At 42.9% G+C, this 26,212-nt stretch overlaps 1 protein-coding gene across 1 annotated transcript in view; it reads right to left on the reverse strand.

The window, feature by feature from the left end:
• LOC139387609 (laminin subunit gamma-1-like) overlaps positions 1-26,212 on the reverse strand; it is a 69,524-nt gene that overhangs the window by 12,956 nt on the left and 30,356 nt on the right. The window contains exons 2-23 of the mRNA XM_071133977.1: positions 22,577-22,881; positions 18,149-18,279; positions 12,589-12,758; positions 11,678-11,866; positions 10,664-10,781; positions 10,195-10,293; positions 8,589-8,725; positions 8,268-8,390; positions 7,949-8,138; positions 7,630-7,742; positions 6,737-6,958; positions 5,918-6,106; positions 4,665-4,910; positions 4,320-4,473; positions 3,863-4,005; positions 3,426-3,604; positions 3,058-3,214; positions 2,542-2,747; positions 1,970-2,049; positions 1,554-1,691; positions 1,273-1,417; positions 786-935 (exon numbers count right to left, since the gene is read on the reverse strand). Of these exons, the coding sequence (XP_070990078.1) occupies positions 786-935; positions 1,273-1,417; positions 1,554-1,691; positions 1,970-2,049; positions 2,542-2,747; positions 3,058-3,214; positions 3,426-3,604; positions 3,863-4,005; positions 4,320-4,473; positions 4,665-4,910; positions 5,918-6,106; positions 6,737-6,958; positions 7,630-7,742; positions 7,949-8,138; positions 8,268-8,390; positions 8,589-8,725; positions 10,195-10,293; positions 10,664-10,781; positions 11,678-11,866; positions 12,589-12,758; positions 18,149-18,279; positions 22,577-22,881 (3,584 nt within the window). The remainder of the gene's footprint in view (positions 1-785; positions 936-1,272; positions 1,418-1,553; positions 1,692-1,969; positions 2,050-2,541; positions 2,748-3,057; positions 3,215-3,425; positions 3,605-3,862; positions 4,006-4,319; positions 4,474-4,664; positions 4,911-5,917; positions 6,107-6,736; positions 6,959-7,629; positions 7,743-7,948; positions 8,139-8,267; positions 8,391-8,588; positions 8,726-10,194; positions 10,294-10,663; positions 10,782-11,677; positions 11,867-12,588; positions 12,759-18,148; positions 18,280-22,576; positions 22,882-26,212) is intronic.

Raw genomic sequence — 26,212 nt, forward strand, 5'->3', positions numbered from 1 at the left:
TTCAATAGTTCAAAATTCAACCGCAAATAAAGGGCCGTTAATGTCACAATAAATGCTGAATGGTACTGATGGGGGAGCAAAAAGCCTACAGTTACATTTCGGGATATCATTTTTTACAATATACCGTATCGTCTTGACAATATCGCAATATTATTTTTGCGTTAGTTGGCTGCACCTGCACCATCTTCTTCTTAAATATGGAGCCAATTTGTTTTTAGCACTTTTATTTCCATGACTGATCAAAACTGGTTTTCTCACGTCTCTCTCTTGTCCCTCTGCAGCAGACATATGGTGAGCAACACGTTTGGAACATCGAATCACAATAAAATCACAGTACCGAATCGGCAATAAATATAGAAACGTGAGAATTGCAAGACACATCGTATCGGCACCTAGGCATCGGGATAATATTGTATCGCAAGGTCCCTGGCAATTCCCAGCCTTAGTGAATGGAGGGTGTTTTTCAGAGTTCTAACGCACGTTCACAGTTTTAGGATGGGTCGGATTTATAACGGGAAACATGTACGGTGTGCGGCAAGTTTATAAATCAATATTTTTTTACGGACATATTCCTTTCATTAATGGCACATGCAGATATTTAGTGTGAAATTTACACAATTGTAATGAGGCCCCTGATTTAGCAGATATCCTGGTTGGAAGATTCCGGGAATCTGGCTGGAAAAAGCAGGAAATCAGGGAATCCTCCAACTGGGATTTCTGGTAGCCTGAGAATTTGGGAAAGTTATCAACATTTTGTAACCCTAAGTAATGGTCTCCTGTCCTACCTGCTGCTCAGTCTTTCCCTTCTCCAGCAGCTTGCGGACCTCAGTCTCCTTCCCTCTCAGGTCGTCCCTCAGGTCGTTGTACTCCTTCTCTGTCTTGTCAATCAGCTTGTCCAGGTCTGACGCCTCCTTCTTGATCTTGCTCGCTTCGCCCTGTAATCAGAAGTCAAGGTAAGTTATCTTTCAAGACTTGGAAATGACTTCAGTAATGTCCTGATGGCCATTTACATGTATGTCTTGTGATACACAAACCCTTTCAATGAATCTGAAGAGTATCCTGTCAATCATTCGAGACAGGGAACATATTCCAAAGGGTTGTTTCATCAATGAAGAGACGCCTGATGATGCTGCTTACCTCCCAATTGACATCCTATTCCCTTTCTAGTGCGCTAATTTTGACCAGTAGTGCACTATTAAGGGAATAGGGTGCCATTTGGGATGCAGAAACTGTCTCCCCTTAAAAGAGGAGTAGTCACTTCATGTAACTGACCTCCAGTGATTTGGTGTTGAAGGGTGGCAGGCTGGTCAGGTTAGCGTAGATCTTCAGGGCTTTGTCGCCTGCCTCCTCTGCCTCAGCATGCACTTTGTTGGCCTGTTTCACCAGGTTATTAGCCAGGTCCTTTGCTTCATTGTACCTAAGAGGGTGAACATGACAGTTTCAATTATTGACATGTTCTGGACAGAATTAATGTTCCTGAAATGGGATTTATTTCGATTGAGAAAATAAAGGAAAATCATCACAGAAAAGTGCTGTTGCTGACAGTGACATACTTCCTGTTGAGCTCGTCAATGTCAATGTTGGTCTTTCCCTCGCCATCTAGAGTCTTCATCAGCAGGTTGAGAGCCTTGGTGGATGTGTCGTTGGCATCCTTGGCAATCTTCTCGATTTGATCCGCATCCATTTTATGTCTACAGATGTAACAGGATGAGGCTTATTATTTCATCGACTATGTGACGGGGCTTCTTACAGCTCAAGAAAAAATTAATAAAAAGGGGTGATTGGGTTCACGCACCCAAAAATATACATTTTAGTTCTGGCCTACCAATTATATTGATTTAATTAAAGCAATTCATATTTCATTTTTTTGCGTGTTCCCCATTTTTCAGCCAAGAATAGCACATCCCAGACATCCCAGGCAATACATTTCAGAGAACAACAATTGTTTCATCATTGTAGCAGTTCTTACTTGTCGGCCAGATTGCGAGCCTCCTCTGCCAGAAGCGTCATGTTGTTAGGATCTGCGGTGTTTGAGGGTGTTTTGATGTCCTGGGCGAGAAAAATAATAAAGTACGAAATCAATGAACCCCCATTATTTCTTTTTCATGCAGGAGGACTTGCTCATTGTGCTACGGGACCAAATATGAACCGGGGGTCTGTACAACAAAAACAGACAAATAACATGGTGCTCAAAGCATCGAGATCCTACCCTTCATAATATAATTATTTGTTGTATACAATATTTTACCAAATATGATCAGTTTTTAGAATGAAAGCGTTCATTTTTTTGTCATGTTGCTGTTGGATGCTAATGTCCATTCTATGGATTCTATATGTAATTATACAGCTCCAAGTATCTTACTGAACACCTGGAGCAATATAATTACATATAGAATCCCTAGAATGGACATTATTATCCTAGCAACATGACACAAAAAAGATAACTTTCATTATAGAAACTGATCATACATGGTAGAACATTGGATGAATATTGTATAAAACAAATACATTTCTCAAAATTATCATTAGGGGATGACCGACCAGTTTGCTGATGGCGTCCTTTGCCTTATCCAGTTCCTCGCGGGCACGGTCGACCAGGTTCTCAGCGTCTCGGACCCGGTTGCGGGCCTTGTCGGTCTGGGTTCCCGTGTCGTCCACACCGCTCCTGATGTTCTGCAGACGGTTCCACTGAGTGGTCAGCGTGTTGTTCAGGTTTCCCAGGCGCTCCAGCAGGCCTTTGTCTACATCTGAAAATATAGATTAAGAAGTAAATAAAAGTACATTTCACATAGTCCTCTCTGATCCAGCACCTGGGACAAGGTTTAATGGATACCACCCCACTACATAACTGAAAACAGCATTGACAACTAACATTCCTGAATCATTTGATTTAACTCTTCTGGGATAGAACAGCATTCTTTCAAGTTAATTATGCCGAATAGTTCTTTAAAAATTGACAGAAGGGCCTTTCTTGTCTAATTCTAGTTGTTTCAAGCGAGACCTACTTTAAAATATATACATATATTTTTTTAAATGGACATATTTAGAGTCCTGTACCTTTGCTGGTCTGAGCCTCCTCCAGCAGGTCCATGATGGCTTTCTCTGCCTGCTTTAGACGGTCCTCAAAGGCCTTGTCACTGACAGCCTCCGACGTAGAGCCCAGGTTGTCAATCAAATTCTGCAGGTCATGCAGCTTCTGTCTCTGCTGGTTCACCTATGTAAGTGTAAAACCATAAGGGTTAGTGTGGTTGCCTATGTAGCTATACAGACATGTCAAGCACACAACTTAATTAAATATAGTTTTAAAATATTTGGACAAAGACAGTGAAGAGAGACAGGAAAGGAAGGAGGAGAGACGGTGTGCTAGAACTCAACTTTATTAACACAAATAATTAACTGACGAAAACAACACCAAGAGTCTGTACCTTGTCTCTGACGAGAGAGTAACAAGCTGGACACTGCTGGCAGCCAAGAGTAGAGCGGTTGTAGAAGTAGTTCTCCTCACACATGTCACACCTGGCTCCCACAAAGCCTGGGCTGCACTCGCAGCGGCCATCGTCCTTACACTGGGTCGTGGAGGAGCCCTCTGGGTCGCAGTCGCACGCTGAAGTAGAGGAAGAAGAGAAACAGATCAATTAAAAAGGCTCGTAAAACATGTGTGATTCCAGAGTGGAGGTTTGAAAAGCTACAATGACAAATACAGAGGGGAATCTTCAAGTTAGAATGATATTCTCTTCCCATCAGACACAAACTTCACACGTGATATAGTAATGCACATCTGCACGCCATAATATGAAATGTTGCAAGAGTTTAATCACAATGGTCGAGGATAGAGAAAGGAGGAAAAGTATGGTAGCCATACGTTTGCAGCCAGACAATCCGAATCCAAAGAAGTTGACCTCGCAGCGTTCACAGCGCAGACCGGTGACGCCGGGCTGGCATTCACACTGACCGGAGCTGATGTCACACTGACCATTGGTGGACCCAATAGGATTGCAGGTGCATCTGTCACGACAACAAAATAAAATCAAGGCATACTACAACTTAGCTATTGAAACATAGCCATGAACACAATCAAACAGCTAAAGCTTCATATAACAGACCACAATTTATAGTAAGATAATTATTAATTAAAAAAATTATTAATGTTTATTGGTCTTTATTTTTGTATTGAATGTGACAAATCACAAACCAAAAAAAGATGATACATTTCTATGGCTTTTCTACAAGGGAGTACCTTATTAATTACTCAGAAATACTTCTACTAAAAGCTGGATATTAAGGTGTAAAAAGTGAAGGTCTACAGAGTGGGTACTGACCGTACGCAACCTGTTCCGCTCTGCAGGTTGAAGAAGCCAGGCTCACAGGCGCTGCAGTCCCTGTTGGTGACGTGGGCGAGACACGGGCACTGGCCTGTGACCTGTAGACAGCTGGTTTGTCTGTCCACTGTGCCGTACGGAGAGCAGGAGCAGGCTGGGGACAGGAGAGAAGAGAAACCCATGACTACCACTGCAAGCATCAGTCATCTCTGTATAGTATGTGGAACTCAACAGTACACAGGACAGAATGGAATAGAGAGAGACCCATTATCACCGATGAACACATCAGTCAGTATGTGGAACTCAACTGTACACACACACACACACGTCATTTTCTCATCTTACGTTTGCACTTGTCGTTGGGGTTGGTGGCCAGAGGGCTTCCATAGAAGCCCTCTTTGCAGCGGTCGCAGAAGAAGCCGTCTGTGTTGTAGATACACTTGAGGCACTCCCCGGTCTCTCGGTCACAGTTGCCCACAGCGTTGGGGTCGATGTTGTCGCTACACTTACAGGCCCGACACACCCTCACCGGCTCGTTCTCACCCAGGGGGTCTCCGAAGAAACCGTCGTCACACAGCTCACAGCGCTTGCCTGGGGAAAGATGCAATTCATAGTTTGGATTACGTGATAATGAATATATTTGAATATCTAATAAAAGCTGCCATACATACAACTCTTGAACTGAATTGAGAAATAGGTACATACAATAAACACAATTTGGAACATTCATCATGAAGTTTTATCCATTTACAAAGTTGAAGTTTGTTTTCTTTTACGGAATCAAAGTCTGTTAATAGAAAGAAAATGGTCCAGGCCACCTTTATGTCTGTATGGGAATATGGGGATGTTATTTACATGCATGTTGCAGCATCCACACTTTAAACCCTTGGTTGCTGTATATTGTTGTGCCCCAAGGTTCATTACTGGCTCTGGTTTCAAAACTTAACACTATTCCTTATATCTAGAAGTAGTTTTGGGCCTCTTTTGCCGCCAGAAGAGAGCAGAATTTTATGTTATTTATCTATAAAGCGTTAATGCAAAAACATCCAATGTATTTGACATCTCTAAACTCTTATCGAATGACTCATTCTAAAACTAGGTTGATGAATTACACTTCAGATCCCACCCAGTTTCTACACAGATCGGAAAATGCACCTACAGTTATGCTGCACCCTACATGTGAAACAATTTACACAAAACTAGTAGAATGGATGTTCTCGTGCCTCTTACACAATTCAAAAAATCTATTTCTGATCTTTTAAATGTTAATTGTGATTTTCTTTTCTTAATGAGTATGTCTTGTGTCTGTGTATTTATGCATATGTTGTATGTTTGTATTAAAAAACAGGCTCTACTGCAAATGAGACTTTGGTCTCAGTTGATCCACAGTATAAATATGTTTTCATTTTATTTTTATAAACAGTCTTGAATTGTGATAAATAGTAAATAATTCAACCAGTGTTTGACACTTTCAAAACTACCCCCAGACTATGCCTAACAGTTGATTTGGTTCTAATCTATAAATCTGCAAAGTCTCCACCACAGATTATTTACATGCGTTTTTTGTTTTTTAATCACAATCTCTCTTTAAATATTACCTGTGGTTCCTGTGGGACAGTTGGTGCAGACAACCTCCTTGGTCTTGGGAACGACAGCACAAGTGGATCCTCCGGGGCAGGGGCAGGGCTTGCAGTCGCTGGAACTCCCCACAGTGGAGTCTCCATAGGAACCGTCTTCACACCTCTCACAACTGAGACCAGCTGTGTTGTGTTGGCAGTCACACATCCCTTCAAACAGACATCAAACACACACGTCATGTCTCTGATTAAGAGGGGTTGGGTTAAGCGTGGAAGACACACTTCGGGTGAATGTATTCCGTTACGCAACTGACTAGCTATCCCCTTTCCCTTCTCTTCCCCTAGCCACCACCAGGGGGGAGTCTAAGACCGATGAGCGTTTAAAGGGCCCACTATTTTATATCCAGACACCTTTTTATAGTAGATGAGGAGAGAGTAGGCTGCCTATTTTATTGAACCTTTATTTAACTAGGCAAGTCAGTTAAGATAAATTCTTATTTACAATGACATCCTATCAGTCATGTTTTAAACCAACCACAAATCTCTTTATAGCAGAGTGTTATTACTGGCTGATGTTGGTGTGATCTGTTACTCCATGTTCTGTTCCACTCTAAGATAACAAGGACTTTTAAATGTTGAACCATCCACTGTTCCAAACAGACACATTTAGACATAGCAGATAGAACCCCAGGTGTACTGCATGGCTCCTGGCTGAGACATATACCCAACCAGTCATGTGATGATTGAAGACTCGTCTCCAGTCTCTACTCCTTGTTGTTTCCCTATGGGCCCTGCTCTACAGTAGTGCACTATATAGCCACTCATTGTCATCTCCCTGACCTGTGTCGGGGTTGCACGTGTCACTGTGTCCGTTACAGTTGCAGGCGTCACAGGAACTGAAGGCCCCCAGGTCTGGTCTGTTCCTCCTGTATCCCAGGGCGCAGTTCTCACAATGCTGTCCCATGTAGCCCTGAGGGCAGGTACACTTCTCTACCCAGCGGGCTGGGGTCCCGGGACCTTTCCTCGCCGTGATCAGCATTACATCGTCAAGGTAGCCAGCACCTGGGGAACGATGAGCATTGATTAGATGTCTGCATCATGTCTTGAGAAAGGCCCCTAGGCCGAAATGTTGACATGGAATCAAAGACACAGACCACCAACATTCTTGTCTCCCAGCTTTCTATTTTCATTGCATTGATTAGGCTCAATTCGTAATGTCTAAAGTATTGAGCTAAGTGACTATTACTATGTTTTTGCCCTTAGAGTTATCTTGATATTTGTTCGGAGAGGATCTGATGACCTCAATAACAGGGGAAATCATCACCATGTAGTGTCTTTAGGGGAAATGAGAAAGATTCAGCCTTAACCTGAGCACTAATATTATGACTAGGTTGGAGTTTCAACATCCTCTCTGTGATTAGCTGAGAGATGTCCTCAGAACTGTTAAAAGCATATGAAATCCAAGCGTATCAGTTCGCTTGACCTAACTAACTCCCAAGCTTGTCATGGTCCAATCCTACAGATACTACTGTAGGCTTGGGCCCATATTCATGAAGCATCTCTAAGTAGGAGTGCTGATCTAGGATCCGTTTTCTGCCCTTTATGTACAGGGGAAACATGATCATAGATCAGTACTCCTACTCTGAGATCCTTTATGAATACAGGCCCTGAACCAGGATGTATGGTTTACATTGTGAAATGAGGTGAGGCGGGGCGGATGAGTGGATGCATACTTCTCTCGCTGTAGGTGCCACGGATCTTGATGGATGTCAGATTGTGTAGGAGCTTCTGGAACTCAGACTGAGGGAGGGTGGGCCTCCAGGGGTAGTCTGTGCTGTCGTGGAGCCTAACAGAAAAAAAGAGGGGCATTCACAACATCAGATAAGACACATTTATGCATTTGCTTTCTAATGTGACAATTTCAAAATTATGTTATTACCACAGAATAGACGGTAAAAAGTCAACTTTCATATTACAAATGATTTACTTTTGTTGTGCTGGTATTCTACAGTATACACATCTGTAGGTTATGGCTGCATGATTTCCACCAACCTGAACACAAATGTCTGCATGTTCTCCCCAGGATAGGCATTTCCCTGAGCAATGAGAGGCACAGCCACTCTGAGGCCAGCCCCCTCCAGAACCACATCTTCAGCTGAAAGGCGTGTGTCTCTCCTGTCCACCCGGAAGTTCAGGGTGAGGTTCTGGCCGTAGCTCAGCAGCTGATTGCCCAGGAACCTCTCTACAGTAACGAGATAAGAAAATACTTGTTAGGCTCACTCCAATGAAGTCTTCTTCACCACAATAGTTTAAAAATAAAAGTCCCTCTTTCTCAAGAAAAGTCTTTGAGTTAGTGTCAGTCACACAGTACCTGGAGCCACAAAGTACATGGGGAAGTAGTCCTCAGAGATGAGGGAAATCTCCTCTCCACCAGCAGACCACTGGACTGAAACACTGGAGCCGTCACGCTGCTGGGCTGTCCACTGCTCATCATCTAGGAACAGGTTTCATGTATGTTACATTTAATTCTATCAACGCATATCTTTACATCACAACTACCTCTGAATGATCCTAATCTAAACAGTGATATTTGCATACTTCCTGAATATTTCTATAAACTTACTTCAGCTTCTTTTTTATTAGTGAATAAGCCTGGTCTGAGCCCATAATGGAAAGGTGTGTATGGGCTCACCTTTGTCGAAAGTGGAGGAAACAGTGTCGATGCTGTAACCTTCAGCGCTGTCACACACAGAGGAGTGTTGGAAGCAGAAGCACAGAGTGCAACCCTGCGGGTTCTGGGGGTCCAGGTTGAAGTAGCCCAGCTTACACCTGAAATAAACCACATTAGCCATTTAACATCAACTTACATAAAAAATTATATGAGCATGGGTAAGTCTATCTGCAAATATGAGATAAAGTCAACATATATATTTTTCATAGTTTTTTATTTAACTAGGCAAGTCAGTTAATTAAGAACAAATTCTTATTACAATGACGGCCTACCGGGGAACAGTGGGTAAACTGTCTTGTTCAGGGGCAGAACGACAGATTTTTACCTTGTCAGCTCTGGGATTCGATCTAGCATCCTTTCAGTTACTGGCCCAACGCTCGAACCACTAGGCTACCTGCCGCCCCATATACTGTAATAATTAATTTCATTATATGAAAACAAAGTTAACTGTATGAAACTGAGTTAAAATATGGCTTTAGGCTTGGAAATGTGAAAGTATTGACATACAGTTTGAGGCGTAGGCTATATTCTATAATGAGTCCCATATTGCCTTTCAAGTAAAATGCGCTGACACCTTAAGTGAATGACAGCCTTTGGGAGAACAGCAATTTAGTAGACTGTGAAACTGCGGTCTTCAAAAAGGCAGACAGGCAAACGGTCTGTAATTTCAGCCACTTGTTGTGAGTGACCATGCAGCATCTGACAAACTGAATGCGTCCAAAATGGCACCCTATTCCCTATATAGTGCACTACTTTTGACCAGGCCCCATTTAAGTAATAGGGTGCCATTTGGGACAAATCCATAGTGGGGGGATTATTCATACCATCTGTGGCCCATCTGGGAGGCTGGGAGGAATGTTACACCCACCAGTGTCTGTGGAGCCGGGGTTAGGTGGTGGCCATTGCACAAAGGCAGAGAGAAGAGTGTCTCAGGCAGGCAGCAGACAAGGTAGTGGTGACTGGCTGGGTGGCCGGACTTGGGAGAAGCCATAGAAGGCCTGGCTGCCAGTCGGTCTCAGTGGGGAGGAGTGAGCTATCTATGGGTTATTTTGTCTCCTTCGCTGCGAGGGGAGTCATACTGCCTGTCTAATTCCATTTTACACACATACAGAGCATTCTTTCATTGAGAGAGAGAGGTACTCTCCTGTGTGTATCTGTGTTTCTGTGTGTCAGGGACTGCTTTTAAACCTCTGTGGTTTAACCTCAAAATGTCATAACAGAAGATGAGCTGAAATGCTGCCATGAATCTTTAACAGTTTCCCTTCCCAATGAACAATACCATAAACTGTGTTGCACTAGCTGAATGGAGCCAACTCATATTTCACTGCCAAAGTGACAGTCTTTCGTAACCCTGTTTCATTCAAAACCCATCAACATTCAACAATTCCCAGACAAAGACAATCCTAACTGAAAATCCACCTTATTAGAGTGTATTTTCAGTATAAGGAAATCATGTTTATGTGTGTACTGTGCCTCTGTGTGTGTGTGTGTGTGTGTGTGTGTGTTACACTGTGTGTCTGTGTAATTAATCCCTGTGGCGGAGAGAGCGAGTGGGTCTGACACTGACCTGTCACAGTTGAAGCCCTCCACGTTGTCCTTGCACTGGCAACGGCCTGTCTGGACATCACACTCCTGTGTGCTTCCAGAAGGGTTACAGGAGCAGGGTCTGGAGAGAAGAGGGGTGGGGGAGGGGAAGGGAGAAGAACAGCCATTCACATAAACAGCATGGGTCTGATAACCACTATCTATTCTAAAGCAAGCCTGCTGCGAGCCTGTTTATCTAAAAGGACCATTGCTGGCCTGGCACACAACTACATCCCAAATGGCATCCTATTCCCTATATAGTGCACTATATAGGGAGAAGGATGCCATTTGGGATACACCCTAAGATTGACCGCCTCCATCTCACTCCCAAATAAACACATGAAAAGCGAACAATAAATAAACAAGAACAAACCGTCATAAAACGTTTGATTTGGAGCAATGCAAATATAAATATCACAAATAACAAGAGTTATTAGCTTGGTGTTTTATACCTGCAGCCTGCTTCGGTCAAGGTGTGGAAGCCAGGTTGGCAGTGGTCACACTTGTCCCCCATCACACCTGGTTTACAGCTGCAGCGCCCTGTGTTGTCACACTGAGTGGCCAGAGAGCCTGGCAGTAGAGAGAAAGAAGCACAAATCAACATCAGTTCATCATTTCAACACACATGTGAACGATCATTGTTAAACAGCCCAGACAATTCACACAACATGTGGACAATCTTGTTCGAATAGCAATAGCAATAGCATGGGATCTGGTGGTGTCCATGTCGCAATTGTTTGGCGGTGGTTTTCAAGGGTAGCATATGTGGTTATAGAGGAATTATGAAACTTAACATACTGGTGACAACAGCTTTAACCTATTAAGACTTGCATTTTGTCTCTCAATCCAATAAAATGTTAACCCACAGCACTACAAAACACAGACTGCCTTCAGACTGTATATTATTTTACCCAATAGAAAGCAGCATCGCATTTGTGGAAACCAAGACTGTTCTCAGGGCAGGCCTGGTTGTAGTTAGATATGTTCGAGTCGCATCTGGGACAATTTTAGCATTTTAGCCAACCCTAACCTAATTCTCCTAACCTGCCACATAACATGTTCCTAACCTGCCTTGCTAATTCTCCTAACCTGCTATGAAAAGTAGCATCTGTAGTCAAAACAAACAGACTTGCCCTGAGAACAGTCTTGGTTTCAATTAATGCAATACAGCCAATATAAACTGTAAGTATTTAATGATACATTAAAACTTGTGGTTCATTGCTCAATCCAATATAACGACAAGGGCAGTCACAACAAAGCCTGGCTTCATGCTGTACTTATCTTCTTACCCCAATAGAAACAGTAAGTGTGCGACCCAAATGGCACCCTGTGTCCCAAATAGTGAACTGTACGGCTCCTGTCAAAAGTAGTGCACTATATAGGGAATAGGGTACCAATTGGGAAGCTGCCCTCTTTTTACCCCAATAGAAACAGTAAATACGCAATGGTATGGTCCAGACACTCACCCACTGAGTTGCAGCTGCAGGGCAGGCAGCGGTTGCCAGATCGGTCTCTGTAGTGATTGTCCAGGCAGCGCTCGCATTTAGGCCCGTCAGTGTTGTCGGCACAGTTGTGACAGTGTCCACCGTGGCCGGTGGCACGGTACAGCTCAGGGTCGAAGTAGCACTCTGCACTCTTGCCATTACAGTTGCACTCTGGGACCACCAGAAAAAGTAGATATTAGCTTATCCCATACAAATGTATAGGACAATGTGTGGGTGGGATCAATGTATGTGTATACGGGGAGGGAGCAGTACAACTACAGACTAATGTGATTTTAAACCGCTGGATTTAAGAGTGGGAAAGATAAAAGCACATTTTCCATACCAGGCTTTGGTAAACTAGCCATTAGTTTATCCCATACAGTTTTAAGGACAATGCATGGATGGGTTCACTGTAGAGGTGCTTACTGTATATGGGGAAGGAGGTGGTAGAGCTACATAGTAATCTGATTGAAAGCGAATTTTATACTGAACCTTCTCTGCAGTTAAGGGTAGGTAATTTCATTTCGCACATTTTCCATATCAGGCATACTTTTCCCTAAGTGGTCTGCTGGCAAAGTTTAGTTTTAGGAGACAGATTATGTGGCCTGGAGCAGATTGAGGCAGTGTGGGCGTGAGAAGTGTGGTGTGGACTGTTCTGAACAGGATTAGTCACACATTTGTGGTATGATATGAATGTCTGCCCGGCCTGGCCTGCACAGAAACAGGAAGGATCTCTTGCTATGGGACTTATGCAGACACTCATCTCTTGGGCTGTGTCCCAAAATACATCCTATTCTCTATGTAGTGCACTACTTTTGACCAGGACCCATAGGACTCTGGTCAAAAGTAGCGCACTACATAGGGAATAGGGTGCCATTTGGGAGAGCACTTACCCAGACACTCGTTAGGGTTATTGGCTGTAGCTCGCCTCCAGGGACGGTCGTTGTAGAACGGCTTGCACACATTGCAGTCATCACCCTCTGTGTTGTGCTTGCAGTTGCAAACCGGCTTGTCGAAACCGTTGTTTTTCACACACTCACTCGCATGGCCGTTGCACTTGCACCTGGAACAGCGGCGAACAGTCTGTTAGTCACCGTGAGAGTTATAATGCACAACTCAAACATCTGTGTCTCAGAGTAAGAGGATCAAGTCCCCGCTGTCTATGTCATCTTACTCATTATGATGTAAAAGGCAAAAACTGATCCTAGATCAGCACTCCTACTCAGAGACCTTTATGAATATGGTCCTTTGCACTGGTCTTAGAGGACCTGACCATAAGCATTAAATGGAACTCAGTTATTGATTTTAATGGACGTGATTACTTGGTTAAGCAGTCTAATAGTCCAACCATACTGTATATCAATGGCACTTATTTTCAGTGTAATCATATGAGTCGATGACTTGTCAGCACTGGATAGTAGCACGATTACAGTGTTTCCCCTATATTCCTTCAGCAGCGGCGCCACACCAGTTTGGCTAAATTGCCAAAATCTCGCACTCTCCCTTTAAGATCAGAGTGCCAAGTTAAAACTTATATTGCTAGCAATCTGAGTGAGCAGTGGCACGAATGAGAGCACAGCCACTGCTTGCTCCTCATCGTCTCCCTATAGGGGAAACACTGGATTATATTTACAGTAAATCTACAAATAGGTGTTCACCCATCCATATTAGCATGACAGATGGCAGCAAACGTTGACTCCAACTTGCTATAACAAGTCACTTTACTACTGGTATAGAACAGGCTTCATTTTGATAAATCAATCATACTGTAAATATTCTACAAAATCAAATGTTATTTATCACATGCCCTGAATACAACATGTGTAGGTAGACTTTACAGTGAAATGCTTGCTTACGAACAACAATAGAGAGTTTAAAAAATAAAACACACAAGAATGGAGCTACATACAGGGAGTACCATTACCAGATCAATGTGGAGCCACATACAGGGATTACCAGATCAATGTGGAGCTACATACAGGGAGTACCAGATCAATGTGCAGGGATACGAGGTACTTGGGGTAGATATGTAAATGACGTCAGGATAAAGTGACTAGGCATGCCGATCGATAACAACAACCGTAAAATACAGAACTGCGTAGCAGCAGCAACTGACGAGTGCAAAAGTGTGTGTGTTTGTGTCAGAATGTGTGTGTGCGCACATATGTAATGTTTGAATGTGTGAGGGAGTGACAGTGTAGTGTGTGAGTGTGTACATGGTGTGTATATAAAGTGTAGTGAGTGTTCGTAGGGTCAGTGCTAGATAGCGTCAGTGCAGATAGTTCAGGTACCATTAATTGACTATTTAGCAGTCTGGTTATTAGTGATTTTATGGCTTGGAGGTAGAAGCTGTCTTAGAGCCTGTTGGTCCAAGAGCCAATGCTCTGGTACCATTTGCCAGACGGTAGCAGAGTGAACAGTCATGGCTTGGGTGGCTGGAGTGTCTGGCAATTTTTTGGGCATTCTGGACCATGTTAAGACCTTAGTGATATGAACGCCTAGGAACTTCAAGCTCTCGACCCGCTCCACACCACCCTGTTGATGTGGATGAAGGAGTGCTCTCCCCCTTTCTTCTATAGTACACAATCAGCTCCTTGGTCTTACTGACATTGAGGGAGAGGTTATTGTCCTGGCTATGTCTCTGACCTCCTCCCTGAGGCTGACTCATCGCCATTGGTGATCAGGCCTACCACCGTCATGTCGTCGGCAAACTTGGTGTTTGAGTGGTGCACGCAGTCGTGGGTGAACAAGGAGTACATGAGGGGACTAAGCACACACCCCTGAGAGGCCCCCCGTGTTGACGGTCAGCGTGGCGAAGATGTTGTTGCCTACCCTCACCACCTGGGGCCGACCACTCAGGAAGTCCAGGATCCGGTTGCAGAGGGAGGGGTTCAGTCCCAGGGTCCCTAGCTAGGTGATGAGCTTGGAGGGGACTATGGCGTTGAACGCTGAGCTGTGCATGCTTTTCATAATAGTTATTACTTTTTTCCATGACTTGTTATTTTTGGACTTGTATTAGGCATTTAATTGGCAAAGTTATTGTACTGCATCATTGAGGAGTTAGCAAGAAAGCATTTCACTGTGCCATATGCACGCGACCAATAAACGTTTGATTTGATCTATCAAAAAAACACCACTATTTGTAGATTACATTATGTTTGAGTCTCATTACTTTAAGTGTGTGTTGTTGGGAATCACGAATACATGTCATTAATTTGAGTTACTGAGTACTTGATCCATCCTCAAATACATCATTAGTCAAATCAATGTTGGCACAGGGAGAGTTTTATTTGCCATGATAACTCCATGGCGTTTACCCAATTCAGAAAGGCTGCACCTTCTCCACCCGAGACACTTCAACAGACCCCCTCCGAACAAGAGAAGAATTGCATGGCAGCCACCTTTGGGTATTGTTTCAGGTGTTACTTGGCAGCGAAGTGTGGAAAAAGGGACAACAGGAAGGAAGACACTATAGCACTAGGGGCCTATTGAGACTAATAGGCGGTTTGTTCATCTAGAAAAACAAAGCCAACCTCCCTCACACTCTTTTCCATTTTGTAGTATGTGTAATATCAGTCAAATCCATTTCTTACTCATAATATATAGCTGGTGGATGTGATGACGTCGCTGACTGGTGTACAGTGAACTTGGTGCCCTGACAGGTAGAGAGTAGACCTACTACACCCAAGCTTGGCCCGGCATGGTCCTTGGACTCATCTCTGCCGTCATATATGGGGCCTGCCCCATTCCAGTCTCCGTGCACTGTAATCCAGCACTCGCAGGCAGGAATGCAAAGAATGCGGCTGAGTAATGGAAATCTGCTCCATATTTCAAACAGATTGAGGTGAAAAGACACTGCACCGGCAAGGGGGCAGTTTAACACTTGTTTAATACGCGTCTGATCCCCTATTCTCTTCTGGCTTTTCAGTTCTGAATTTGGGAGGGATTGTTTTTTTGGATTCTCTGTTGAGCCACTGAGAATGAACCCACACAATGTAAAATGTGTCTGGCCACATTTGTGTCAACAGATTACACTACTTTAGATGAATGATTCAACACCCAGGCAAAAACATCTTTGTTGTCAGCCCTTGAGGTTTGATAATGAATGTTTTTTTCTTCAATCCAACAGAGCGATTCCTATTCTTGCAGTTATTCCAGGTCTTCATACCAAAAAGGTATAGAGTGAATACGCACTAGAGAAAACTGTGTGTGTGGTTAATAGACAGGGCCTGTCCACTATTGTTTTCACTATATATTTTACCTCTTGGCGATGTCATTCGAAAACATAATGTTAACTTTTACTGCTATGCGGATGACACACAGCTGTACATTTCAATGAAACATGGTGAAGCCCCAAAATGGCCCTCGCTAGAAGCCTGTGTTTCAGACATAAGGACGTGGATGGCTGCAAACTTTCGACTTTTAAACTCGGACAAAACAGAGATGCTTGTTCTAGGTCCCAAGAAACAAAAGACATCTTCTGTTGAATCTGACAATTAATCTTGATGGTTGCACAGTCGTCTCAAATAAAACTGTGAAGGACCTCGGCGTTACTCTGGACCCTGATCTCTCTTTTGACAAACATATCAAGACTGTTTCAAGGACAGCTTTGTTCCATCTACGTAACATTGCAAAAATCAGAAACTTTCTGTCCAAAAATGATGCAGAAAAAAATAATCCATGCTTTTGTTACTTCTAGGTTAGACTACAGCAATGCCCTACTTTCCGGCTACCCGGATAAAGCACTAAATAACCTTCAATTAGGGCGAAATACGGCTGCTAGAATCCTGACTAGAAACAAAAAATTTGATCATACTACTCCAGTGCTAGCCTCCCTACACTGGCTTCCTGTTAAGGCAAGGGCTGATTAAGGTTTTACTGCTAACCTACAAAGCATTACATGGGCTTGCTCCTACCTATCTTTCTGATTTGGTCCTGCTGTACATACCTACGCGTACGCTACGTTCACAAGATGCAGGCCTCCTAATTGTCCCTAGAATTTCTAAGCAAACAGCTGGAGGCAGGACTTTCTCCTATAGAGCTCCATTTTTATGGAATGGTCTGCCTACCCATGTGAGAGACGCAGACTCGGTCTCAACCTTTAAGTCTTTACGGAAGACTCATATCTTCAGTGGTCATATGATTGAGTGTAGTCTGGCCCAGGAGTGTGAAGGTGAACAGAAAGGCTCTGGTGCAACGAACCGCCCTTGCTGTCTCTGCCTGGCCGGTTCCCCTCTCTCCACTGGAATTCTCTGCCTCTAACCCTATTACGGGGGCTGAGTCACTGGCTTACTGGTGCTCTTTCATGCCGTCCCTAGGAGGGATGCGTCACTTGAGTGGGTTGAGTCACTGACGTGATCTTCCTGTCTGGGTTGGCGCCCCCCCCCTTGGGTTGTGCCGTGGCAGAGATCTTTGTGGGCTATACTCGGCCTTGTCTCAGGATGGTAAGTTGGTGGTTGAAGATATCCCTCTAGTTGTGTGGGGTATGTGCTTTGGCAAAGTGGGTGGGGTTATATCCTTCCTGTTTGGCCCTGTCTGGGGGTATCATCGGATGGGGCCACAGTGTTTCCTGACCCCTTCTGTCTCAGCCTCCAGTATTTAGTGTGTCGGGGGGATAGGGTCAGTTTGTTATATCTGGAGTACCTCTCCTGTCTTATCTGGTGTCCTGTGTGAATTTAAGTATGCTCTCTCTAATTCTCTATTTCTCTCGGAGGACCTGAGCCCTAGGACCATGCCTCAGGACTACCTGGCATGATGACTCCTTGCTGTCCACAGTCCTCCTGGCTGTGCTGCTGCTCCAGTTTTAACTGTTCTGCCTGCGGCTATGGAATCCTGACCTGTTCACCGGACGTGCTACCTTGTCCCAGACCTGCTGTTTTCAACTCTCTAGAGACAGCAGGAGCGGTAGAGATACTCTTAATGATCAGCTATGAAAAGCCAAATGACATTTACTCCTGAGGTGCTGACTTGCTGCACCCTCGACAACTACTGTGGTTATTATTATTTGACCATGCTGGTCATTTATGAACATTTGAACATCTTGGCCATGTTCTGTTATAATCTCCCCCCGGCCCAGACAGAAGAGGACTGGCCACCCCTCATAGCCTGGTTCCTCTCTAGGTTTCTTCCTAGGTTTTGGTTTGGTTTTTCCTAGCCACCGTGCTTCTACACCTGCATTGCTTGCTGTTTGGGGTTTTAGGCTGGGTTTCTGTACAGCACTTTGAGATATCCTCTGATGTACAATGGGCTATATAAATACATTTGATTTGGCCTCCTCCTTTAAAGGAATATAATATGATTTGTTGCTATTTTTACTTTTATGTTATAATTTCTAGAAGAGACAAAAACAATGGCATTGGTCAAATAAAAAAATGTGAAGAAGGGAAAAGCCAGGCAGTGGATGCTGACAACAGTTGTTGGAAGATAGCATAAAGCTGAGGGAACGGCTCTCACCTTCCTCCCACTGCAAAGTCTGAGACAGCGTAGTAATAGGACTTTAGGACCTTGGGATCATTGAAAACTTCATCTCCAAATGTGTTGAGCCTGTTCAGGGTCACTTTGATATCTGTGGCTGTCACCCATTCCTGAAAAGAAAAAAGACAAATGGACAGTGTTAAAACACAGCCAGGTCAGACTCCACAAATATGTGTGCCAGGCCTTGCCTGCTAAATATGTTTGGAGAGTTATTCATTTACAACTTTGCTTGGCGGACGAGAAAAGGGAGAGAGGGTTGAAGATTCCAAAGTGAGTTGCACGACAGGTGTGTTTGACTTGAAACTAATTCTTATCCTGTTGAAAGTTTCTATTTCAAATGGGAGACAAAACCCTATCCCTGGTACTAGTGCAGCTGTTTAGAAGGGGAAAATAAATACAGCAAAACTAATCTAAACCAAACCTCAGAAATTCTCGTGGAATCAGACTGGTCCCAGAATCAGAACAACATATTGAAAGCCTTTTGTTTGCTTGCTTAAAATCCCTCAGCAGAGGACATATCTGGAGTAAGCACTGGAAGATCGCACAAGGAGTATTACCAAGAAAGTTGGAAACCATAACATCTGTAAAAAAAAAAAAAAAAATTTTTAAATGTCTATCCTGTTCCACAAATGGAGGTTTATAATAAATAGTCTGTTTTACATTTAACATTGTAACACAATGTTCTGAATATTTCTGAAGAGGAGTTGTAAACGCAGCCAAGTCAAGTGTGTATCATCTCGCTTGCACGTGCAAAATTATTTGCCAACAAACATTCTGCAGAATTATTGGGAGTCTAACTACTACCAGCAGACTAATTTAAAACATATTTCAGGATAGAGTTTTTGCTGATAACAGCTCCAATGTTTTGCCACTTATAGCCTAACTCTACTAGAAGAGTCTGACACATCCATAGGGCAGCCATGAGTCAAAGCAGGTTCTGTCTGCCTCAGGCACGGGGCCAATGGCTCTCCTGGTCGACTATTTTATTGACTTCACTGGCAGTATCTCATACATTTCCAAATGTATCCAGGCAGATATTTAAAGCTGGATGAAAATATAATTTTTCCCCCCAGTTAATTATCTTGAGACTAGAGGTCGACCGATTATGATTTTTCAACGCCGATAGCGATACCGATTAATGGAGGACCAAAAAAAGCCGATACCGATTAACCAGCGAATTTGTTTTATTTATTTGTAATAACGAAAATTACAACATTACTGAATGAACACTTATTTTAACTTAATATAATACATCAATAAAAATCCATTTAGCCTCAAACAAATAATGAAGCATGTTCAATTTGGTTTAAATAATGCAAAAACAAAGTGTTGGAGAAGAAAGTAAAAGTGCAATATGTGCCATGTAAAAAAGCTAACGTTTAAGTTCCTTGCTCAGAACATGAGAACATATGAAAGCTGGTGGTTCCTTTTAACATGAGACTTCAATATTCCAAGGTAAGAGGTTTTAGGTTGTAGTTATAGTATTTATAGGACTATTTCTCTCTATACCATTTCTATTTCATATACCTTTGACAATTGGATGTTCTTATAGGCACTTTAGTATTGCCAGTGTAACGGTATAGCTTCCGTCCCTCTCCTCGCCCCTACCCGGGCTCGAACCAGGAACACATCGACAACAGCCACCCTCGAAGCAGCGTTACCCATGCAGAGCAAGGGGAACAACCACTCCAAGTCTCAGAGCGAGTGACGTTTGAAACGCTATTAGCGCGCACCACGCTAACAAACTAGCCATTTCACATCGTTTACACCAGCCTAATCTCGGGAGTTGATAGGCTAGAAGTCATAAACAGCGCAATGCTTGAAGCACAGGGAAGAGCTGCTGGCAGAACGCACAAAAGTGCTGTGTGAACGAATGCTTACGAGCCTGCTGCTGCCTACCATCGCTCAGTCAGACTGCTCTATAAACTTAATAGTCTTAATTATATCATAATAACACAGAAATACGAGCCTTTGGTCATTAATATGGTAGAATCCGGAAACTATCATTTCAAAAACAAAACGTTTATTCTTTCAGTGAAATACAGAACTGTTCGGTATTTTATCTAACGGGTGGCATCCATAAGTCTAAATATTGCTGTTAACATTGAAGGTTGTGCAATGTATGTCATAATTACGTAAAACTCTGGCAAATTAGTTCGCAATGAACCAGGCGGCCCAAACTGTTGCATATACCCTGACTCTGCGTGCAATGAACGCAAGAGAAATGACACAATTTCACCAGGTTAATATTGCCTGCTAACTTGGATTTATTTTAGCTAAATATGCAGGTTTAAAAATATACTTCTGTGTATTGATTTTAAGAAAATCTAACCATTGGAGTTTATGGTTAGGTCCAGTCGTGCAACGATTGTGCTTTTTTCGCAAATGCGCTTTTATTAAATCATCCCCCTGCGTTGCATCGATTATATGCAACACAGGTCACGCTAGATAAACGAGTAATATCAACAACCATGTGTAGTTAACTAGTGATTATGATTGATTGTTTTTTATAAGATAAGTTTAATGCTAGCTAGCAACTTACCTTGGCTTCTTACTGCATTCGCGTAACAGGCAGGCTCCTTGTGGAGTGCAATGAGAGGCATGTGGTTAGAGCGTTGGACTAGTTAACTGTAAGGTTGCAAGATTGAATCCCGGAGCTGACAAGGTAAAAATCTGTCGTTCTGCCACTGAACAGGCAGTTAACCCACTGTTCCTAGGCCGTCATTGAAAATAGGAATGTGTTCTTAACTGACTTGCCTAGTTAAATAAAAGCGTAAAAAAATAAAATTATAATAATATTTTTTTAAATTGGCCAAATCGGTGTCCAAAAATACGGCCATTTCGATTATTCGGTCAACCTCTACTTGAGACACCTGTGGGCTATATTTTCTATATACAGAGTGAGTCTGTGTGAAACATTTTTGGTTGATATTGTTGTACGAAAATGTTCGCTATCCCATATTAAAGAATCTTTAACAGTTATTCAAATATTACCTAGAGACTCCACTTAACAAATAAACTCTCCATGCAACGTAGCCCTGTGACACCTGAGAAAGGTTCCCCTTCCAAAGAGTCCTGAGCTTTGGTATAAATATGCCACATGAGAAAGTAAAATATGGAAGTGTATAGTGCCAGAGCTAAATGTATTAATTTGTTCGAGGTAGAGTATTCCGTATGAAAAGTTAGGGTATTCCACACAGGTGAAAAATAGCAAGATCAATGACCCCAGCCACCCAAGCCATAGACTGTTCACTCTGCTACCGCACAGAAAGCGGTACCAGAGCACAAAGTCTGGGACCAAAAGGTTCCTGAACAGTTTCTACCCCTAAACCATGAGACTGCTGAACGGTTAATCAAATGGCTACCCGGACTATTTGCATTGACCCTGTTTTGCACTGACTATGCACACTTACTGGACTCTACCCACACACTCACACATCCTTACACTGACACTCCAACACATACACGCCGCTGCTACTCTGTTTATTATCTATCCTGATTGCCTAGTCACTTTACCCCTACCTACATGTTTCCTCAACTACCTCGTACCCCTGCACATTGACTAAGTACTGGTACTCCTTGTATATAGCCACATTATTACTATCAATGTTGTTACTATTTAATTCCGCATTGTTGGGAAAGGGCTCGTAAGTAAGCATTTCATGGTAAACGTCTGTTGTAAAACTGTTGTATTCGGCACGGTGCATGCAACAAATAAAGTAGTTTATAACCTAATGGTTAGGCTATAAAATCTTACTGGAGTCATTTGGGTTTAAAGTCTGATGTAGGCTAGAAGACTCCCTGGGCTTCATCTGGAAACACACACAAATTCTCACTTGCTGAAAGCAATGCGCAACTAACATTTCCAGCTGTGCCTCTTCAGAGCCAAATTCAATCAGTACTGTAGTGGGAAATCTGGAGGCGTCACCTAGCAATCTGTTGCAACACTTGGCACTGGTCAGGCTCTCACACTTTCCCACCTGAACTAGTGTGCTACTCCCTTCCACTGGGCATGCCTGCCAACAGCACATATGTCCATGCCAAAATATCTCAAGTCTACGGGCCAACTTTACGTTACTATGTCCACCTGCTCTTCCACATCATTGATTTCTTCAACGCTACTGATATGAGATGTACTACTAACTCTGTGCCTCAGACAGCCCTGGAAAAATAAAACAAAATATTAACAGCCACCCAGGGACACACAAGTATGGGATATCACACATCTGGAGCTGGAACAAGAAGCATCACCAAGTTCCTATATCAAGGTCTCTCGAACACTATAAAAACAGCCATTTTTTTACCTGTAGAACTGAGCTTGAACATACAGTATTACAGACGATCACACAAAGTTATTTTATCAAGGTTTCTCAAATGCTATAAAACAGCTGAGTTGTTTTTCTTTACCTGAAGAACTGGGCTGTTGTCAAAGTTGTAAGCACTGGGTCGGCCCTCGAGGGTGGAGAAGGCCACGTTTCCTCCGGTCAAGGGTGAGATGTCACTGAACTCGTCTGTGCAGAGGGCCTGCTGTTCGTCCTCTCCGGTGCGGATGAAGCCTCTGTTGAACTTCTGGTAGGTCTTCTCACAGGAGCCACTGTAGTACTGGTAGGGCGTCCATGGTCCATCCTCACTTGTGCGCTTGTAGATGGCGAAGCTCTCTGGGCGGCTGGTGTGGAACTTGAGTCGCACGTAAGTGATGTCAAACGCCTTGCCTGAAGAACCAAAAAGAAACATGAGATAATTGATACCAAAAGCTAAATCAGTCACTAAAAGTCACAGTTTACAACAAGTATTTTCCAGATGCATTGTTGGTTTAAGGCAAGACAAAGGAGGATTTCCGAAGGTCTCCAGTGTCCTCCAGTAATACTAGAGGGCCTTTTCAAAACCTATTTGGCATGTCTGAGCAGGCTAGAAGTTGTCGGGGGATGAACACCAAAATATATCTGCTAAGAGCTTGGAGAAATGTTATGGGGAGACATTTGTTTAAAGAAATCGCAATCTTTCAATATGGCTACAGGGGGTACAGTTTGCTTTAGCAAAGAAATTGCTCTCTAAACAGAGCTGCAAAAACAAACATATAGGAACCATTGTGGCACAAATATAGGTGAAGACATGTAGCTCACAGATAATATAGATTTCTCAATCCGTTAATTTCCTTCCGAGTAAGTGTTTATGCATGATGTTGCAGTCACAATGAACTTCCTTACTTGAGGGAGGTTTATCTGAAGGCAATATGTATTTTACTGCAGGGTGTGAGCTGGTTGTCGTGAACGCAATACGTTACATTGCAATTAAAGTGAACTGTCAAAAATGCTATGTTCTGGAGTGCCTTCTTTGGCCCTGTGTGAGTCTCCTACACAAACATTACTGGTACAAATTTGACCTCAACTGGGCCGTGAGTCACTAAACTAGGTGTGGATTTCAACAGGTCTGCTTCAACACACAGAGAAATCTTTTCGAATGAAATAAAAACCGTAATACAGTTATGTAGATTATTTGCGTTTAGATCCATTAGCTCATGTTCAATTTCTCCTTATAAATCTATCCAAGTAGAAAGAAGTTCAGCTTTACACTGAGAAAGATGCAAATTAAAACTTTGGGGAAAAAAATCTAAAATCAAAGTGCAACAAGCATGAATAACTTCAAGCTCAACCAATTCTGACCATTTATACAACTAATTTGCCTACTTCCATTACAATGCACAGGCATGACACCAAAATAACTGAATGTGAAATTGTGTGAACAAGCACATCTTAAGAGGGTTGGAGCAGCGGGGAAATCATACTGGGAACAGACCATCATTGACATCTCATTTCTAAAACCTCCCCACATCCTTGCAAACAAGACAAACAGCATCTGTTGGCGCAGCAATGAAGTGGCACGCATAGGGGCAAACAACAAAGGGCCCCTCGTCAACCCAACATAGAGGAGCCCACTCAGTGGAGACAAAGGAAGCCTCAACACTGAATACAGGTGGTCAGGCAGTCACTAGAGATTAGTAGTCTAGTTCACAGGCAAGGAAAGGCAAGGCTAGTCCTGAAGATAATGAGCGAAGGGCCATGAAAATACGCCCTTTGAATCTGTCATTTCAGTAATGTAATAACCATCAATACTGAGCAGGAATAGCTGACAATTCAATCTTTACAATTTGTTTTGTCTAATTGTAGTTAAATATTGCACGTCTTTAATGCAATTACAGTTATGATAGAGCTGATGCACTTAAAATGGCCAATAATCCTCAATGTAAAAGTTGACTAAACACCATTTTCAGTTGTTAGAATTCCATTTGTGTCTCAACTAATCCGAAGGAGACTTAGACAGGAGAGTAGCTTTATTTGAAATTCATGAATGGCAGAGTTCCATGGATTTACCAAGTTCTGGCCCAGAGCTGTCTTGCATAAAACCAAGAGGAATTCCGTCTTTCCTTACAGAACAATCGGTGTATTGAGAAGCAAAATAATAGTACAGTCGGAGAACGCAAACAAAGGGCAGGCTGTGGGGACCCCTTGTGTTCCTCCACAAGAAAGTATTAAAGAAAAGGCTTAAAAAGACGCAAGATAAAGACGAAGGTACAAGTCGGTTAACTGTGGGGTCGTTTTTCCACATTAGCAACAGTGGGGGTCGGCTAGGGTGGGGAGTTGTCAGATTTACAATCTACAAAACTCCTTCCACATCAGCCACCATGACACATGATGAGCTTCGGAAGAGCTGTACTGTACACAAGAATTAGCCTGAAAGAAATCTCCAGAACTCTGATGCTGTAGCCTAATACTCAATTAACTGGTATTGGTTAACCCGGGGTAAACCCTACCATTGTTAGACACTAACCCCATGAAACACTTTTCAGGACACCCACCTTAGTAAGGCATTACATTATAAGCCACTCTTGTGAGTTACAGCAGAGAACTAAGGGAGGGGACTTCAGCCATGTGTGCACCTGTCCACTCCTCAAACATGTTCTAGTTGAGTGAGGCTGTGACATGGTGGTGGTGATTGGGGGAGGGGAGGTTGAGAGGGAACTGGCTGGAATGTGCTTCCGCTCGGCAGAGTGACGCCAGTGAAGTGGAGGGCTGACGAGAACCAGAGAAAGACTTGGGGGAGAACACCGTTTGGGGAAATGGTCTGTGTTGGGAGGCAAATATTTATTGTTGAAATGTGAGAGAAAGCTTGTGACTGTTCCTAAAAGTGGATCGTCTGATCAGCAATCATCTTCAAAAGTTCTGCAGAACAACAACAAATGAGGCATTGATTGAATCTGATCATTCCTACCTGTCTTTAGTGGCTTACAATTGTTTAATGGCAAGAACTGAACAAGGACTTTGTAAAACATACTTTGAAGATTAAATGTAATATTCAGCGACTCGTGTATTTACAAGTAAATTCCGCTCATATAACATCTATTCCGATGTTTTAGGAGTAAGCGTGAAATCCACATTTACATTCCCAAACATTCTGACAAGCCACACTGTGGTTTCCTAGGGTCTCTAACATGTCATTAGAACACGATGTGTGTCACCACAGCAAGCTTGGACATGCATTTCTAGTTAAATTTGATAGGCCTACCCGTTGAACACAAAACAAGAACCCAATGAAAAGACCAACGTTTTTCGAACAACAGATTCAGGACATTTATGTCGATAACTACCAAGGGGGATATTCCAGGGGGTGAGCAGGGGGTCTTTGAAAAGGTAGTAAATTCATATCATAGCATGAAGTCGCTGTCAAAACGTTCAAATATCTTTTTCCGAGCTCATGGCCAGTTAATCACATAGGCAATTTCTATGCTCAAAAGCAGTGAACGAAGAAGAAAATATTGCTTTTCCCAAAGACAATCTCATAAATCTATTTTAGCACAGAAAAGTCTCATAAATCTATTTTAGCACAGAAGAGTCTCAAATATATTTTAGCACAGTAGAGATCCTTCCTTGAGAACATTACAGTCAAGGGAGGAAGACTCCCACACCATTCATTCATAATCTAGCCTACGTGAGTGCCCAATCAGCCAACAGACAGAACTTTTTGTCCTTGGCCATAGCAATTTAT

Source organism: Oncorhynchus clarkii, chromosome 28 (genome assembly GCF_045791955.1).
Source record: "Oncorhynchus clarkii lewisi isolate Uvic-CL-2024 chromosome 28, UVic_Ocla_1.0, whole genome shotgun sequence".
NCBI lineage: Eukaryota > Metazoa > Chordata > Actinopteri > Salmoniformes > Salmonidae > Oncorhynchus > Oncorhynchus clarkii.